This window comes from Gymnoscopelus microlampas, assembly GCF_963454915.1.
Source record: "Gymnoscopelus microlampas genome assembly, chromosome: 14".
NCBI classification, from domain to species: Eukaryota; Metazoa; Chordata; class Actinopteri; order Myctophiformes; family Myctophidae; genus Gymnoscopelus; species Gymnoscopelus microlampas.
In genome coordinates, this window is record NC_139951.1 from 30647895 (window position 1) to 30664468 (window position 16574).

General features: G+C 43.1%; 1 protein-coding gene across 2 annotated transcripts in view; it reads right to left on the reverse strand.

Moving 5' to 3' along the window:
* The window catches only part of myo1d (myosin 1D), a 129278-nt gene that overhangs the window by 43120 nt on the left and 69584 nt on the right, over positions 1 to 16574 (reverse strand). For both annotated transcript variants that reach the window (XR_014602296.1, XM_084078890.1), the window contains exon 16: positions 14431 to 14638. Coding sequence is in view for 1 of the 2 variants with exons in the window: in XM_084078890.1 (XP_083935016.1) it covers positions 14431 to 14638 (208 nt within the window). In the remaining variant the exon portion in view is untranslated. The remainder of the gene's footprint in view (positions 1 to 14430; positions 14639 to 16574) is intronic.

Consider the following 16574-nt stretch of genomic DNA (forward strand, 5'->3'; position numbering starts at 1 on the left):
CCTCAGCTGAGTGGCTATCAGAAATGCTAAAATATGAATAATTGATGTTAGTGGGACCCCGGGGAGTCATAACTCCTGTTGTGCTCTCACTAAAACTATCACCATATGCTCCCCATTCACGCATGCAGACACAAAGCCCTATTATCAGCAGCGACTGGGGTAGTGATGGGTCCAAGAGCACACACACATACTGTACATGCACACCTTATAGAAGATTTTGTACTGCTGTTTAATTAAACTGTGTCATTTTTCAAAATTAATATTGTCTCTCAAGGCCATACATTATTTTGTTTCTCGCAAATTGTGATGTTCTGATTGAGGTGGAACTCACTCACACTCACATGGACGCACACACACACACACACACACACACACACACACACACACACACACACACACACACACACACACACACACACACACACACACACACACACACACACACACACACACACACACACACACACACACACACACACACACTGTATATATATAGCCCTGTAGAGGCGATACATTGCACTATACTCAAGTCTTCCTCCTGGAGGGCAGAATACTGTAATGCTCTGTAATCATGGGCATCATGAATATTTAATGTGTCAGAAAGTAGGGGTGGATGCCGGGAAGGAGCAAAGGATTTGTGACATTTGCATCTTTAAGCTTGGAGGAGGGTTTTCACCTAAATAGGCTGACTGTGTAATTGGCAGAACAGTAGATTAGGCATAGCCCATTGAACATGGGAGTACCAGATTAATTAACTTTTTTATTTTATTTTTTACAGATGATAACATTTTATCCATATCAGCTGCTAGAAAATGCTTCTAAGACGCTGATTGATGTATCTCCTGCAGTACAAAACAGACACTTTTCAATATCAGACAATAAAACCAGCTAATAAGGACGTATTTTCCCTATTCCCTATTATTAATTAATAGGAGACCTACAAACTGACAATGCGTCAGGGGCATTGTGAGTGTATATAGGGAAAAATAGGAGGGGACCAATTATAGACCCCTGAGGGACACCAGTCAACAACATATATAGGGTTTAAGTGATTAATAATCTTATCGGAAGAAGATATTGTATATATACAAAGTAGTGGTGGAAAAAGTACTCACATTTATTACTTAAGTAAAAGTATCAATACTGCAATGTAGAAATACTCTGTTACAAGTAAAAGTCCGGTATTCACAATTTGCGTGAGTAAAAGTACAAAAGTATTGGCATCAAAATATACTTAAAGTACCAAAAGTAAAAGTACTCATTACGCAGAATGTCCCATTTCAAGTTTTCAAAATGTATGAAAATCTTATGAAAATAGCAGATCTACAAGCTGCGACGCGTTGTGAGCTTGTAGATCGGCTATTTTCAAATGGCCGAAATGTATAGGGCTGAAGTGGTTAATGTATATTATTCTGTAATAATAATCAAAATCTACAAAGTAAATAATAACTACTGTAAGTAAATGTACTTAGTTACTTTCGACCACTGGGTATATATATATATATATATATATATATATATATATATATATATATATATATATATATATATATATATGGTATAATAACTGGATACATATTTCTATACTGTTCTATGATTAAAGGTCATGAGGACTCAAAGAGGTCCCAGAGGGAAGTGATACCCTTTAAATCCCAATGTTTGAAACCTGATTCTAAGACACCTGGTAGAAAGTCAGGGTTATTAATGACTGGGGCAAAAGTTGTGTTGTCTCTCTTTAGGTCACCCTCGGGTGAGCCCAAATGTTGTACTGCCCTGAAATATCTAACTGTTTATGCAACAACCGTTGCCCGAGTAGACTTAGCTTAAATATTCAGCCAAGTTGAGGAGATATTATTATGAACCCATTCCATCATAGGGCATTTCATTTCTGTTTTATTTTAGGTCTGGAAGAACCTTCCAAGTGAAGTGGGTGGTTCTTCCAGACCTAAAAGAAAACACCAATTAAATGCCCTATGATTGGATAAAGTCAACAAGGGAGAACGCTCATTTTTAGAAGTGAAACTCTGTCTAGACAGGAGGGAGTTTCCAACGCTCCAGGTCCTGCTTGATTTTCAACAAATAATGGACTGAAAACTGTCTGATGGAACTCAGGTGTGATACTGTAGATATTGCCAAATACACAAATCCTGTGGGGGAACACCATCTTAAAGGAAAAGGAGAAAGAGAACTGGGCACCTGAGGCTGACCACCTAGGGGCATAGCTTCAGATTTGTGGGGGGTGGGGTGGGGATCAAACCCAAAAAAAGCACTAAACTGTGTAGAACATTTCTGATGTGTGAGTGAAATGTCAGTTGTGAACAATTTAGTGTAGCGCTGGCTCCAGTGCTGCGCTTGTGTAATTGAATGATCCAGTTCAAAGCACAGCACCTGCAGGGGCATCTCCGGTGAGCTGTGACAGAGAGCTGGTCTCCTCCACAGGCCCAGTCACACTGAGATCAATGTTGGACCACCAGGCAACCAGCCAGACAGCAAGATAGTTCAGCCATGCTAAATGTCCAGTGGTACGTATCATCTCAGGATAGGAATTAAACCCAATTCATACTTATATGACCGTGCCGCTCGCTGAAAATGACTGATCACACATGACGCATCATGGCTCCTATCCTATTCCTTATTAGTCTGTTTCCTGCTATAACACTGAAACTGAGTTTTGTTGACAACAGTCAAAGAAGGGACACCTGCTGCATGGCACATGGCCAATGGAGACAGAGAGGACAAACGAGGATGACTCATTGTTATTTTCATGCAGCCTCCTCCGAATCAAATCCAAGTGATTTATTTTGTAGCTCGTTGCCCCCCGAGTGCTATTGTTAGCTACTCAGGGGGATGCAAACAGCGCTTTCGATCCGGTGTGATTGCTCTTCCAAGAGATTGGCCCTGCTTCCGCTAAAGCGGCAACTGATGACCTGGCTCTCTGCATGTCCTCCGTGCTGCCCTAGATGCCTCATTCATAATGGATGAAATGGAACAAGCCAGGGACCAATACATATTCATTGGTCTAATCAACCCCCAGGAAAACCCTCCCACATGGTTAGGGTACACAGTAAAATCCTGAGTGTTTAATTTAACAGTTACGAAAGGAGTTACAAAAGGATATATTCTGTCTCAGTTCCAAAACGATAAAAAGTGATGATGGAGGAGGGGTGAATGCAATGCACTGACTGGACCTGGATTGGAGGCGTTTTAGCATTAACTAGGCTAAAGAGTCAAATACATTCAAATTAATTTTGGATCATCCAGAGCGTTAACCTCACATTCAAGGAGGTTTTAGAAGCAGGCATTCAGATGAGGTGTTAATATATGATGAAGTATTAAGATGGAGTCAGGGAGATTACATGAATGCAAGGGCTTGAATGAAGTATACACAGACATTATAATGACAATATGACTGGCTATTCAGTTGCCTTATCGTTTTCCTCGAGCATTTGTCCATAATTTGAGTGAACATTTTAATATGTTGTGTATATAGAAGGAAAGAACCAGTGTTTTACACACGTAGGCTAATTTCCATAAGTTCTACCTTTATTTTTAGATGATTCATGATTCTCCATTTCATTGCTTTGTTGTTGGAATTAATCATCCATGTACTGAAAATTATTTCTTGATTTTGTCAAGGGTCATAAAAATGCTTGTGAATGTTGGATTGCTAAATGCTATTTGGCTGGTAGACAATGTAGTCCATCATCCAAACATTACTTTATTATTAATGTCTTCAAAGTGACCTTCATTCCTGCTGCTTGCAGGTAATTAGTAATTGCATCAGAGCCTGACTGATACTGTATTTTTGGGGACAATGCCAAAACTGATATTAGGGAATAACACATTCTGACTGCTATAAAAACACTTGTGACAAAGATATGTACCATAACATGTGTTGCCCAAAATGACCAGTGCACAGAAAGCGTAAATAGAATAGAAGAAAACGCATTATCTTCCATGCAAAATAATAATAATCATCAAATTGGCACATATCAAACAACATCTGGTTATGGATACAGCTATGGAAGGCCAGACCGATAGATCAGTCTGGCTCTAAATTGCATGACAAGAAAAGAAAAGTCTAATTCACTGAATCGACTAATTTCCAATAAGCAGACAATGGCAAATTTACAGAGCTGGATTGATCTAATCAGCAGCGAAGATCATTTGACTTAATCAGAAATACATCATACAGTATTTGCTAATTACTTTGGCAACTGGGTTAACAAATATACTACCGGTAATACCGTACTTACTGTAAAACTCAGTTAAGTGTACTTTGCTGTGATTGTTGTGTTCCCTCACACTGTCTAGATGTCCTGTAGTAAAGACTGATATTCAAAAACAGATTTAAACACAGTCCCTTATAATCTGCAAAGCAAATGCTATTTGATCGAGTTGTGCCTGGAAGTTGAACTGCATATCTAAGACCTCATATTATGAACTAAACATTACTGCTGCAGGGTGAAGGAAAGGAGATGAGATACCGTAAGAGAAAACCCAATAATAGCAAAAGCATTCATGCTGAAAGAATCTCAACACGCACGTTCGCACGCACACACACAGTCCCATTACATATGTCCAGACATACAATAAGATATTTTAGTCTAGCTGACTAGCTCCCTCAATTAGCCAAGCAGCATGCTAAGCTAAAGTAGGGACTGCAATGCTGAAACCCCCCATGGGTATACAAGAGCGGCCCAAAGCGCAAAACACAAAATGTCAGTATTCATATCTGTTTGCCAGCAGCAGCGTGTGTCGCAGCATTGATGTAGCAGAGAACAAGCGTAGGAAAGAGTCATATTTAAATGGACCGCCTGTTGTGAGAGTGGGCTGTAATTTAGCTGTAGAAATGCGTGGCTGACTAGAAACACTGATTCAAGCAGAGCGCTGCAACATGTTGTGAGTTTGTAGATCTGTATTTTCGGTGCGCAACACCAGTGCGCAACCAAGTGTAGGTTAGGCATAATGCGAAGCTTCATAACAACCGTATCCAAGGTCGATATTGTTGCTGTCGGCTGGAAAACTTGTATGTCCAAAACCGTTTCTTTTTCATTATTATAAAAATACGTTTTTATTTTTATAATAATGATAATGAAAAATAGTGACAATAGCTGATCTACAAGCTCACAAAGTGTTGCATTTTCATTACTTTTGTGCGACACTATTGTATGGTAAAGTAGGGCATTCATTTACAAAAAAAACATAAAAGGTTGAAACATGGAGAACGAGATACGAGATTTCTCCCCGACAGCAACGACATATAGATTGACAATCAGATTTTCTTTCTGTCTCTTTTTCCCCCCCAGATTTTCCATATATTTCCTGATATCCATGCATGAGCATGACACGAGCCACGTCACATCTAGAGCTTTGTTTATCTACGGCACAAATCATCAATTAGCATGTAAATGATGGGAGGGGGTCAAAGGTTGAACGTAAAGCGCAGAAAAGCAACACTGAATCAGATATAAGCTCAGACATCATCTGGCTCCATTGCCTTAGGAGCCTCATTAGGATGTTTGACAGGTTGAATCTGGGGAAGAGCGTGGAATTTTATGGGATGCTGCAGGCGTGTGTGTACACACCCACGCACTCGTGCACGTTTGCCCACATGCACACGCCCACGGCCCACGCTCATACATAAACACAGCCTAACTACGTTCCAATGGTTAAACAGGGATGCAGACAGGCTGATAAGGTGGTGGTGGTGGTTAAGCGGAGTGGTACTACACTCGGGGGATGTTGGATAAATCAGGCCAATAACAAGGCCCCTGTCGGTCAGCCGCACTCTCCTGGCCAATAAAGCCATCTGATGATCCTTTTAGAGACTGTGCCATCATGGAGCCTCCGCTCACCGCACTCCGGGGCTCCAGGATTTACGAGCTCATCAAAGCCAGATTGGGGATCTCTCGCCTCGACAAAGTGGGACAGATTGCCGTGGCTTTATTCGGGGGGCTGGCTGGTTTTGAAATGCATGCTGGGTAAAAGCCTCCACAAATCACACATGCCAGGACAAAGAGGGGAAGGGTTTGTGTATGTGTTGGGACAGCTACAGTATACAGGGTTTCAGTCGAGATGCTGAGCAACAAAGCAGAACACACCCGGACAGGGGCCGTTATTGGCTACTGAACGTCTTCATCTAGGAGGGAGGAGTTTTTGCTTAGCACTTAAGAGAATGTCTATGCGATTTACAACTCCAACAAGCCCACAAACAATCAAATAACATTCCAACACGCAAAGACAGACAGCCTGGTCTGAGGGCTTGACACACTTCACTGCAATCCAGTGCTGAACGGCTGAATTTCCACATCCTCCAGGGACGCTGGGGCGGTTTGCCGGTGACATGCCTGATACACAGGGTGGGTGGAGGGAGCCAGTAATCTAGCCGACTGTGTGACACAGTTTTGTAAGGCCGCTGCGTGCTGTGACCGCAGGCTCTCGCAGGGGACAGTGGGTCGAGGCACGGGCCAGCAGTTATTAGCATAAATCAATATGCTGTAGTGCCGGGGTGTGCAGCACAACGCCACTGACATTACTACGCTTAAGGGCTGTAACTGCTGACGATAACACCCTGTCACCTCCTCCACCCATGATTCCAGCACGTTATCTTTGACTCATTTCAAAATCGTGTCTCGGGGGTACTGTGATGGAATGATGTGAATGAAGCATATGCATGAAAATTATACAATCTAATTAAAAGGCGGGTATTGAATATGAAATTGAAAGCCTCTAGATGGCCCATCCATCAATGAGATGGGATAGGGATAATAGATTGGGAGAGTATTGCTTAATTAATATGTGTCGGCTCACAGCGCATTGCTTTGCAACATGTTGTGAGCTTGTAAGTCGGCTATTTTTGGCACACGAAACTAAAGTAAAAATCACACCCTGTGTGAAGGAAGCGGTGCCTTTGATGATCCCCGTATTGATGTTGTCATCAATATTTGTTTATAGCCCAGCCAATAAGAATACAGAGGACACCCGGACAGACACACGGACACCCGGACACACAGACAAAGTCTAGAGCGGTTGGCACCGCTAAAAATCTGGCTTATTGTTGCTGGTCAGCAATTGAAGGTTAAAATGGACAGAGCAGAGACCCTTCCCAGTACTACAAAGACATCTAATCTGAGATAATTAAAATACTGAAGAAATCAGGATCACAAACATCAATTTAAACACGGTCATATGATGTACAAAAACCTCAGTGTTCATTTAACTTGGAGAGTGTAACACTGAGGATTTTACTGTGTATCAATGAATAACATCTTGATTTCCGGTTTAACAATGGAAACCAATGAGATCACTATCCATCCACATCGTACCACATCCATCCTTAACAGCAAGCAATCAAAGAAAGAGAGGGTGGTTCTGTGAGGAGTTTCAGAATGACAAGTGAAGGTCAAATCGGAGGAAAGCGGTGCACCATGGCTCCGAGCCATACCTCGGTTGCCATGGAGAGAGCCCTATGGATTAAGTCTTTGGTACAACTGTTGACTTAAGGGGGGATATACTTAGGATATGGCATTGTTTCAACATTCAGATCAAAAGGAAAACAGAAGCCGCAGTTTCTCTGACACAAATTATTTTTCAGAAGCCCCAGACTAAATGCTTCTGAGTTTTTATTCATGTTGGACATGGATAACTAGACTTGTGAGGACCAGAGAACATGCATTATACATAACAACACCCCAATACCCATTGTAAGCAGGGAAGTGTTGTGTTTCATGAGTGGGAAATAGTTACACAACACAAGGTGAAGGTGAATATTCAAATGACTTGAGTGCAAATTGAGCTAAATGAGGAAAACATAATAGCCTCAAAGGTAGAGCATGAATACAAAGTTGACAAATGCATTTTTCATAATGAAAACTGTCCATGCGCACTGAGTTTCTTAACTTTTAAAACCATCCACGATGCCAAAATCAAATGAACTTCTCTCCATAGATTCTATGTGGCACAGGTGACACTACTGAGGTGTTTTCTGGCAGTCGGGGAGTTGAAGGGTAACTAACACATCTTGACAGGTTCAGCAGAGATCAGAGGCTTAGGGCTCCTGTTTCTGCTGAGTTCTGGCAGGAGACAGATCACTTCTGGATGGGTAGGCAGACAGGAGGCCAGCCAGCTCTAGCCCAGCACTAAACAGTCTGCAAGAAATGACAGGGGCCAAATAGGGGACTATTCATTATTAATACCACTTCCAAAACAAAGATTATTTATCCAGTAGGTTGTCAGATGATCAAACAGCTCTTTACTTGTCTTCTACCCTTTGCAGTTAGCTCAGGCCCTCGCAACCCTTCCTTGGTCCTGCGGTGTGAAAATACCTAGTCTTGGATGGGCAGTTCTCTATGCCTGATGAAAGCTAGACAGGGACGCATCAAGATCATGTGAGAAGCGATTAAAGCGTAGGCCCATAATACACGGGGGACATCTTTCCGTCACTGTCCCAGCTCTGCCTGGCACTGATGACAGACTCTGTGACGGGAACGGCTTCAATTTATGAAATATTCATTTAAGACATTGAGAGGCAGTCGGGGGAGGGGTGATGTATAATTTATGGCATCAGCATTTGTCTCTTCCCCAGGTTATGATGATTGGAGGGAATTGCTGTTGCTGCTGCTTCTGTATTCCAATTGACAGGCTGTTGTTGATACTGCTGTGTTCCTAGAGCAGCTATATGCATGTTGTTGATGCTGCTGTGTTCCTAGAGCAGCTATATGCATGTTGTTGTTGATGCTGCTGTGTTCCTAGAGCAGCTATATGAATGTTGGTGTTGATGCTGCTGTGTTCCTAGAGCGGCTACAGTATATGCACGTTGCTGTTGATGCTGCTGTGTTCCTAGAGCAGCTATATGCATGCTGATGTTGATGCTGCTGTATTTCTGGAGCAGCTATAGCCAGGTTGTTGTGGATGCTGCTGTATTTCTGGAGCAGCTATAGCCAGGTTGTTGTGGACGCTGCTGTATTTCTAGAGCAGCTTTAGCCAAGCAACCAGGTTGTTTGTTGATGCTGCTGTGTTCCTAGAGCAGCTATAGCCAGGTTGCTGTATTTCTAGAGCAGCTATAGCCAGGTTGCTGTATTTCTAGAGCAGCTATAGCCAAGCAACCAGGTTGTTTTTTGATGCTGCTGTGTTCCTAGAGCAGCTATAGCCAGGTTGTTGTAGAGCAGCTATAGGCTGAGTTCAGTGTATAACATTTATTATAGGCCATGCCACTCACAGCAGGGTAGAAGGCAGTCGTCAGTATAGGGAGACAGACAGGTTGTATATGTGTAAACGTGAAGGTTGACGGAGCTGGAGAGCTGCCACAGGGAAACGGATCAGAACCTAGAGCGGAACGCCCCCGGATGAGACAGATGAGCGGGAGAACGAGGAGAAAGCAAAGGAGGGATGGAGAGGAAGACGGCATGAAATGGAACTGCAAACGAGATCTTCCTCGTCTCTCCCCCCACACTACCCACACCATCCCACCTCCTCCCGTCTTCTTATCAGCGCCTTCCTGCGCCTCCTCAAAAAGAAGCAGACGTTACCCTCATTTAACAGGGTAATAAAGGGGGGCTGGGTAGGAGTCGGGGGGTGCAGACATAAAAGTACACAGTGTTCCATTCTTGCAGCCATGGGAAGAGGGGGAGCTTTTTAATTCACCAGCAGCGCTACGAGGGGCCACTTATCCCTGTAGTGAAGCGAGTGCAGAAAGTCACTGAATGTGCCTTCTACTTGTTTGATGAGACACGGTGATATTATCATGAATCCACAGGGCAAACAGTGGGATGGCAAAGTGTGCCTGGGCCCCGTGGCAGAAGCACTGACACCCCTGGCAACAGGGGCCCCTGGCTGGCATAAGGCAGGATGGTGTGCCAGGTGCTGATAAGGGGATTGTTTGGCACCAGAGATCCAACACTGACTGGGATGTGTGTGTGTGTGTGAGGGACAGGGAGACACATTTGTAGTCAATGCCGCCTGACTCTATTTGATTGTGTGCATTTGTGTGCATGTGTATGTGGTCGTGCACGTGTCTGTGCGTGAGAGACTGCTGTCCTGCACTGTTTCTCATATACTATGCCCTGCATGTGTGCCTGTTCACAGCATTGGCATTGACAGAGGTCAAGATTAAATAAGCCTTCCAGAACGCCTCCAATTCTAAAAATTCTCGTGGCCTGTGATGTTTGCTTCAGTGTGATTCCCTCTGGGCTTTCTGCTTGGTTATTAAAGACAGGCCGTATTCGGAGATGCTAGAGTTAGATAGGATTTCCCTAAGGAAGAACTGGGGAGAACACGAGTTGGGCATGTCTGCTGGGACAGCCCACACAAGGCCATGTTGATCAATATGGAGGTCAGCTAATCAATCCCCTGTAGAAGTTAATTCGGCAGCGTAGCATTTCATGTCTGGGAGCCGCAGACTGCAGCTATTTGTCGGGGGAGAGAGATGGCTGAATGCAAGGCAGCTTGAGGAAATCTGCTCATATGCATTTAATGTAATAAGAAGCTGGGGAAAACGTATGTGTCTGTCATTTTATGAACGTGCACCTTGCACGGCTAGCAAGTGTACGAGACGCAGTATATGGCACTACCTCTGCCTCCCGGATTATAGCAAACCCGCACACGTGCACAAAGCTGTTGACAGATTGGCGTTTTTCATATTTGATCCTCCTACCAGTGAGCCAGTGGAGACAGCTGGCAGCATCCTACAGGTTTAGCACAGGGAGCGGTGTTCCATCGTTGCACCCATCCATCAAGCGGTTAGATCAGGTTTAGCTCTGCAGGCTTATCAGACATGTGTCACAGCGCAACACGCCAGGCTGTGTCATCACTGATCAAAGGTGTGATGAGTTTACTAACTAACTATGCAAAGAGATGTGGCGAGTTCAATATTCATATGCAATTCACGACACATACAAAGAATCAATAAAATATCGGACACGCAGCAATGATGCATGAGTACATTGTGTTCTCTGCTTCAATATCATCAAACTGTCAAAATGATAGAAGAGCTTATATAGGGATAGTACCATATAGCTACAGTATAACCCATGGCATGGTAGATACAGATATATTTGTGTGTATATTCATCAGAAGGCATTCTAATGAATATAAGTCACATCTCCGTAAGGAAGAGGCAAGCATTGTGAAAATAGCCGATCTACAAGCTCACAACGCCTCGCACTTGTAGTTCGGCTATTTTCACAATATTTATCTGTCTGAGTCAAACTAAATGTAATTCCTACAATTCCAAGTGCTTGTGAGTGTGGGTGTCCCCAGTTCAAATATGATTCTTTTGGGGGTTCGCGGTCTGTCTGAAGAGTTTGTGAACAGGGTTTAAGTGGTTAACAGCTTACATGTAGCCAGGCTAGCATACATGGCAATTGGCAACAGTTTGTGTCGTGTGTGACATGTGTGTGACATCAGACCACAGCTCTGCTCAGCCTATATAAAGTGTGAAGATCCCTTTACACTTCCATTTCCTACCTGTACCACCTAGACTGAAGTTACGTCAAAGAAAGAGCGACAGACGATTTATAGAGAGTGAGAGAAGCGAGAGATAGAAAGCATATTGAACCACTGCTCCTGGGAGGAGTGACGTCCTGATCTTCCCAGACTCAGGTATTCTGTTCAAATATCCAGCTCTTTAACCAGCCCGAAACAAGGAGACACAGACGAAGGAAGATCTTACAGTCATCAACAGTTTAGCAAGACTTCAACTCAGCTTTGGGAACAACTAAAGAAACATAAGCTGACTTACACAGGCAAGAAAACCCACATTTGTAAACCGTTTCACTAAGATAAGTGACATGACTATACACTAGCCTATGGGTGACAAGGCTTTCAGTCTGTTAAGTAATCTGAAGACTCACCAGCGTGTCCACACCGGAGATAAACCTTTCCAATGTAAACAGTGTGACATGAGTTTCAGTCAGTCAAGTTACCTGACAAGACATCAGCGCATCCACACTGGGGAGAAACCTTTCCACTGTAAACAGTGTAACATGGGTTTCAGTCAGTTAGGTCATTTGAAGAGACATCAGCGTATCCACACTGGGGAAAAACCCTTCCACTGTAAACAGTGTGACATGAGTTTCAGTCAGTTAAGTAATCTGAAGACTCACCAGCGTATCCACACTGGGGAAAAACCCTTCCACTGTAATCAGTGTGACATGAGTTTCAGTCACTCAAGTGACCTGACAAGACATCAGCGTATCCACACTGGGGAAAAACCCAGTGTGACATGAGTTTCAGTCGGTTGGGTAATCTGAAGACTCATCAGCGTATCCACACTGGTGAAAAACCCTTCCACTGTAAACAGTGTGACATGAGTTTCAGTCATTTAAGTGGCCTGCAAAGGCATCAGCGCATCCACACTGGGGAAAAACCTTTCTACTGTAAACAGTGTAACATGGGTTTCAGTCAGTTAAGTCATTTGAAGAGACACCAGCGTATCCACACCCAGGGAAAAACCTTCCCACTGGAAACAGTGTGACCAGAGGTTCAGTCGGTTAAGTAATCTGACGACACAGCAGTGTCACTACAAGAGAGAAACCTTCTGTAAACAGCGTGACGAAAGTTACAATGAGTTAGGTCACCTGAAGACCAGTGGTGTAGTGGTGATTTTCTAACTAGGGGGACGCCAATTTTGACCTCACACGCACACGCATGCACATGCACATGCGTGAATGCGCACAGACACACTCTGACCAGTATTATGAAATATATAATTTTTTAGCTTGATGTTTGAGGTGTACGTGTGCATTAACACATTGCCTGCCAGGACGTACGCATACCTCCTTTTAAATAAAACACTTGCCTGCAAACATACGTCTTTTCAAACACGCTCTAACACAACAAAAGGAATGATCCCTCTACGCTCAGAGAAGGAATGGACGGATGTGACGTCATCCCAAAAAACGGCACTTACGACCACTCCTATATTAGGATTTGTAGCTCGGAGTTCTCCTTTTTTGGGTTAAAACCACGTTATTCAACGTGCGATAGCAACAAAATGGCCGATCGCGGTAAAATTGTTTTTTGTCCGGACACTCTTTGTTTACTTCTGTGTACACAACGTGGCTTCCACGATCGTCAATTTAAGGTAATAATAAACGCTGGCGTGGGGATAAAAAACAATGTTTTAATGCAGTCAATGTGTTAAGTAGTTTTATTTATTCAACCTAAGAAAGAAAGGTAGGAGAATAGAATGCATATAGGCTATCAACCAGTGATGGTGGAAAAGCAAAAACAAAGCAAAAAAAAAGATGGACGGCTATCCTGATTCCTGACTATGGCTTGTGAAACGTGTTTGATCTTTCATTCCATTGCCCTGGCTAGAACAACGCATTCTACTGAATGGAGAGACCAGAGGGGGACAAGGACTGACAGTCACAGAGATCTCAAGGGACTCAATGTGTTAAATGATTGTGCTGAATAACACAGAGACTTTTCACATGTATTTTGCTGACTTGTTCAATTCTTCAGAGCAATTTATATTCAGAACAAGAGCTGGTTAATTATAATGAGGTCGAAGCATCCGTGGGGGGATATGCGCACATGATCTGGCAACCCGGGAGCCATTCATACCATAGTTCGCGGGGCCATCCCACAGGGGGTCACACCGTAACCATGGCGACATTCTTTTTACATAAAAACGTGAATAAACAGCTGACAGTTGGGGAAATCGGAAAACGGGCTTCGCAGTTCCGTGCACATGGTAATGGTCAATGGCTGTGTGCAATTTCAGCTGAATTGCTCCAGCCACTGAGGAGAACCGGGAAGAACAATTTTGGGCTCACCACCGTCGCTCACAGAGGTTTGTCAAATTATGGGAGGATAATATGATTAGGGCTTTGCAACTATAATACTTAGGTCACCAAATTATGTTCTCTAACTGTGACAAACAAAATATTTGTGGCTGAGTGATGTTTTTCATTATCACCATCAGAATGACATTCTGTCATTTAGTGCAAAGGCCGTAGTGGATCTGATCGTAACAGTACAGTCTCATTAAGAAGAAATAAAAAATCACACCCAGTGTGAAGAGAGTGGTGCCTTTGAAAGTGTAACTGGTTGCATCCGCAACAATCAGCAACAATGTTGTCACGTGTCACGTGAAGCTTGACCAATCAGCCGTGCTCAAACATACGGACGGACATACGGACGGACGGACATACGGACACACGGACAAAGTCAAATGTAGGAGTGGTTGGCACCACTCAAAATATTATTGCAAATAATGTCATAATAGGTTAACCGTCAGGCAGTGAAAATAGGCGAACAATTTAATTAACTCAGCGATACAGAGTGTTAATACATCTCTGACTGTGTAAATGTACCATCTCAGGTACATTTTTCAGGCTCAGAGTTACATTAACAGTCTAGATTTTTTCATCATGATATGTACAGGAAATTCATCTGTAGGGAATGAATTTGTATAGGGCTCACCTTCTGAAGGAATAGGACTATTCTTTGGACCATGTCAGCGCGCTGCTCCTCAAGGCTGAAGAGTGTGCGTGGCGTGCGGATGAAGACCTTTGTCTTTCCATAGGCCACATCGTGGTCGAAGCCGCAGCCCTGCATGAGCCTCTTCACTGCGTCCTTGTCCGATGGTAGGTCGTGATTGGGCCACGTGAACTCCGAGATCATCTTATACCTGAGGGGGGGTGGGGTACGTGGTCACATAAGGACGCATGATACAAGCTAAACACTATACATGTGTGGCATTGTAAATTATGAATCACAAACCACCAAAATACAAGAAAATAATATAGCTGCAAGCAGCGATAATACGGGGCCAGGAGAGAGAAAGAAAATTCCTTTAACAGGTCAGTTCATGAAAGTCCTTGCGGTCTTGTTTCCAATGAGGGCCTGTGAGCAATTAGGGGTTAAGAGTCTTGCTCAGGGACAAATTTCATTGACACATTTGCTGACCTGGCCTGGAATCGTACCTGGGGCAACCAGAGCCTCTGGCACCCTAGGCGGGCTCACTAACCACTCAGCTATGGCTGACCCTCTGAGAGAGAGAGAGAGAGAGAGAGAGAGAGAGAGAGAGAGAGAGAGAGAGAGAGAGAGAGAGAGAGAGAGAGAGAGAGAGAGAGAGAGAGAGAGAGAGATAGATAGATAGATAGATAGATAGATAGATAGATAGAAACGGAATAGATTGAAGAGAGAGAGACATGAAAACGGAATAGATTGAAGATAGAAACGGAATAGATTGAAGAGAGAGAGAGAGAGAGCCATGGAAACGGAATAGATTGAGTCATGTTTTTTGCAATTCAACTTAAATGAGTCTGCATCAAGTGAGGCTTGAACCGGCAACCTTGCGGTCGTGAGGCACTCTTAGGTAGCTGCAACACCACCTATAGTGCTATAGCTTTGTCCAGGCTGATATTGTCTGTTGAGGATCACAAACTCTTGCCTTCTGTCATGACCCAAGCCCCTGTTTCACTAACACTAAGATCACTCGTTCACAAACCATTTACCATTGAAGAAATTGTAAATCTCCTCAGAACCAAAACTAGTGAAAGTAGCCGATCTACAAGCTCACAAACCATTAAAAGTTGTCAGATTGTACATCGGCTATTTTCACAATGAAGTATGTAATACATTGAAAAAAAAATACTCTCATTGCTATCTGAAAAGTTGTGAGATTGTAGATCAGCTATTTTCACAATGTAATATGTAAAAAACACTCAATTAAGTATTTCATGTTATCTTTAACAATTGCAAATGTATTCATTGATAGTCATGTTGTGTGAAATGCAACTTAGATGAAGTCTGCACCAAGTGAGGCTTGAACCTGTGACCTTGAGGTTGTGAGACATACACTTAAGCGGGACGCTATTGGACCAACAGACAAACCTCTGAAAAAAGAGATCACGCTGATCATACAGTTTCACGCAAATAGCTGAAAAATCCTGGGTTTAAGTGTTTTTCAAACTGCTCAAGATTGCGGACAATCTAAGGGCGGTGCTTACTGGTCAACGTGATAGATGTGTTCCTCATTAGTCAAGGCACATGTGTAAGCAGGTCTAATGGCTGTCGGCCAAACGAGGCATGACTTTTGCCTGTTTAAAGTTTCAATTTTCAAAAAATTGCTATAGCGCCCCCGTTTGACCAATTGGAGTAAGATTGGTTTCAGTGATATTTGGAATGGCCCTTTACATTTCTGCAAAGTTTCAAAGAATGGTAAGTCTGCATGTATGTGTTAGGGGCAGATGAATAATTGTCATAAAACTGCAATATTCATTGGCTCATTAAAGCTTCATTTTTTCACTTATGGAAGATATTTTGCAAACGTTTTTTGGTATAGGTCCAAAGTTCATGTGTAAAAAGTTTCGTGCAGATTACTCAAAAATCCCAGGAGGAGATAGGTTTTAACTGTTTTTCATATAATTCGAAATGGTGGGAGATCTAAGGGTCAGAGGTCAAAAGTCAGAGCGTGAAAGTTGTTCATCATGAGGAGACGCATGTGTGTATTGAAGTTTTATGGCTGTAGGTAAAACAGGGCATGAGTTGTACCTGTTCAAAGTTGGCATTTTCAACTGAGTGCTATAGCGCCACCTTTTGACGAAAGATTGTGAGATTTA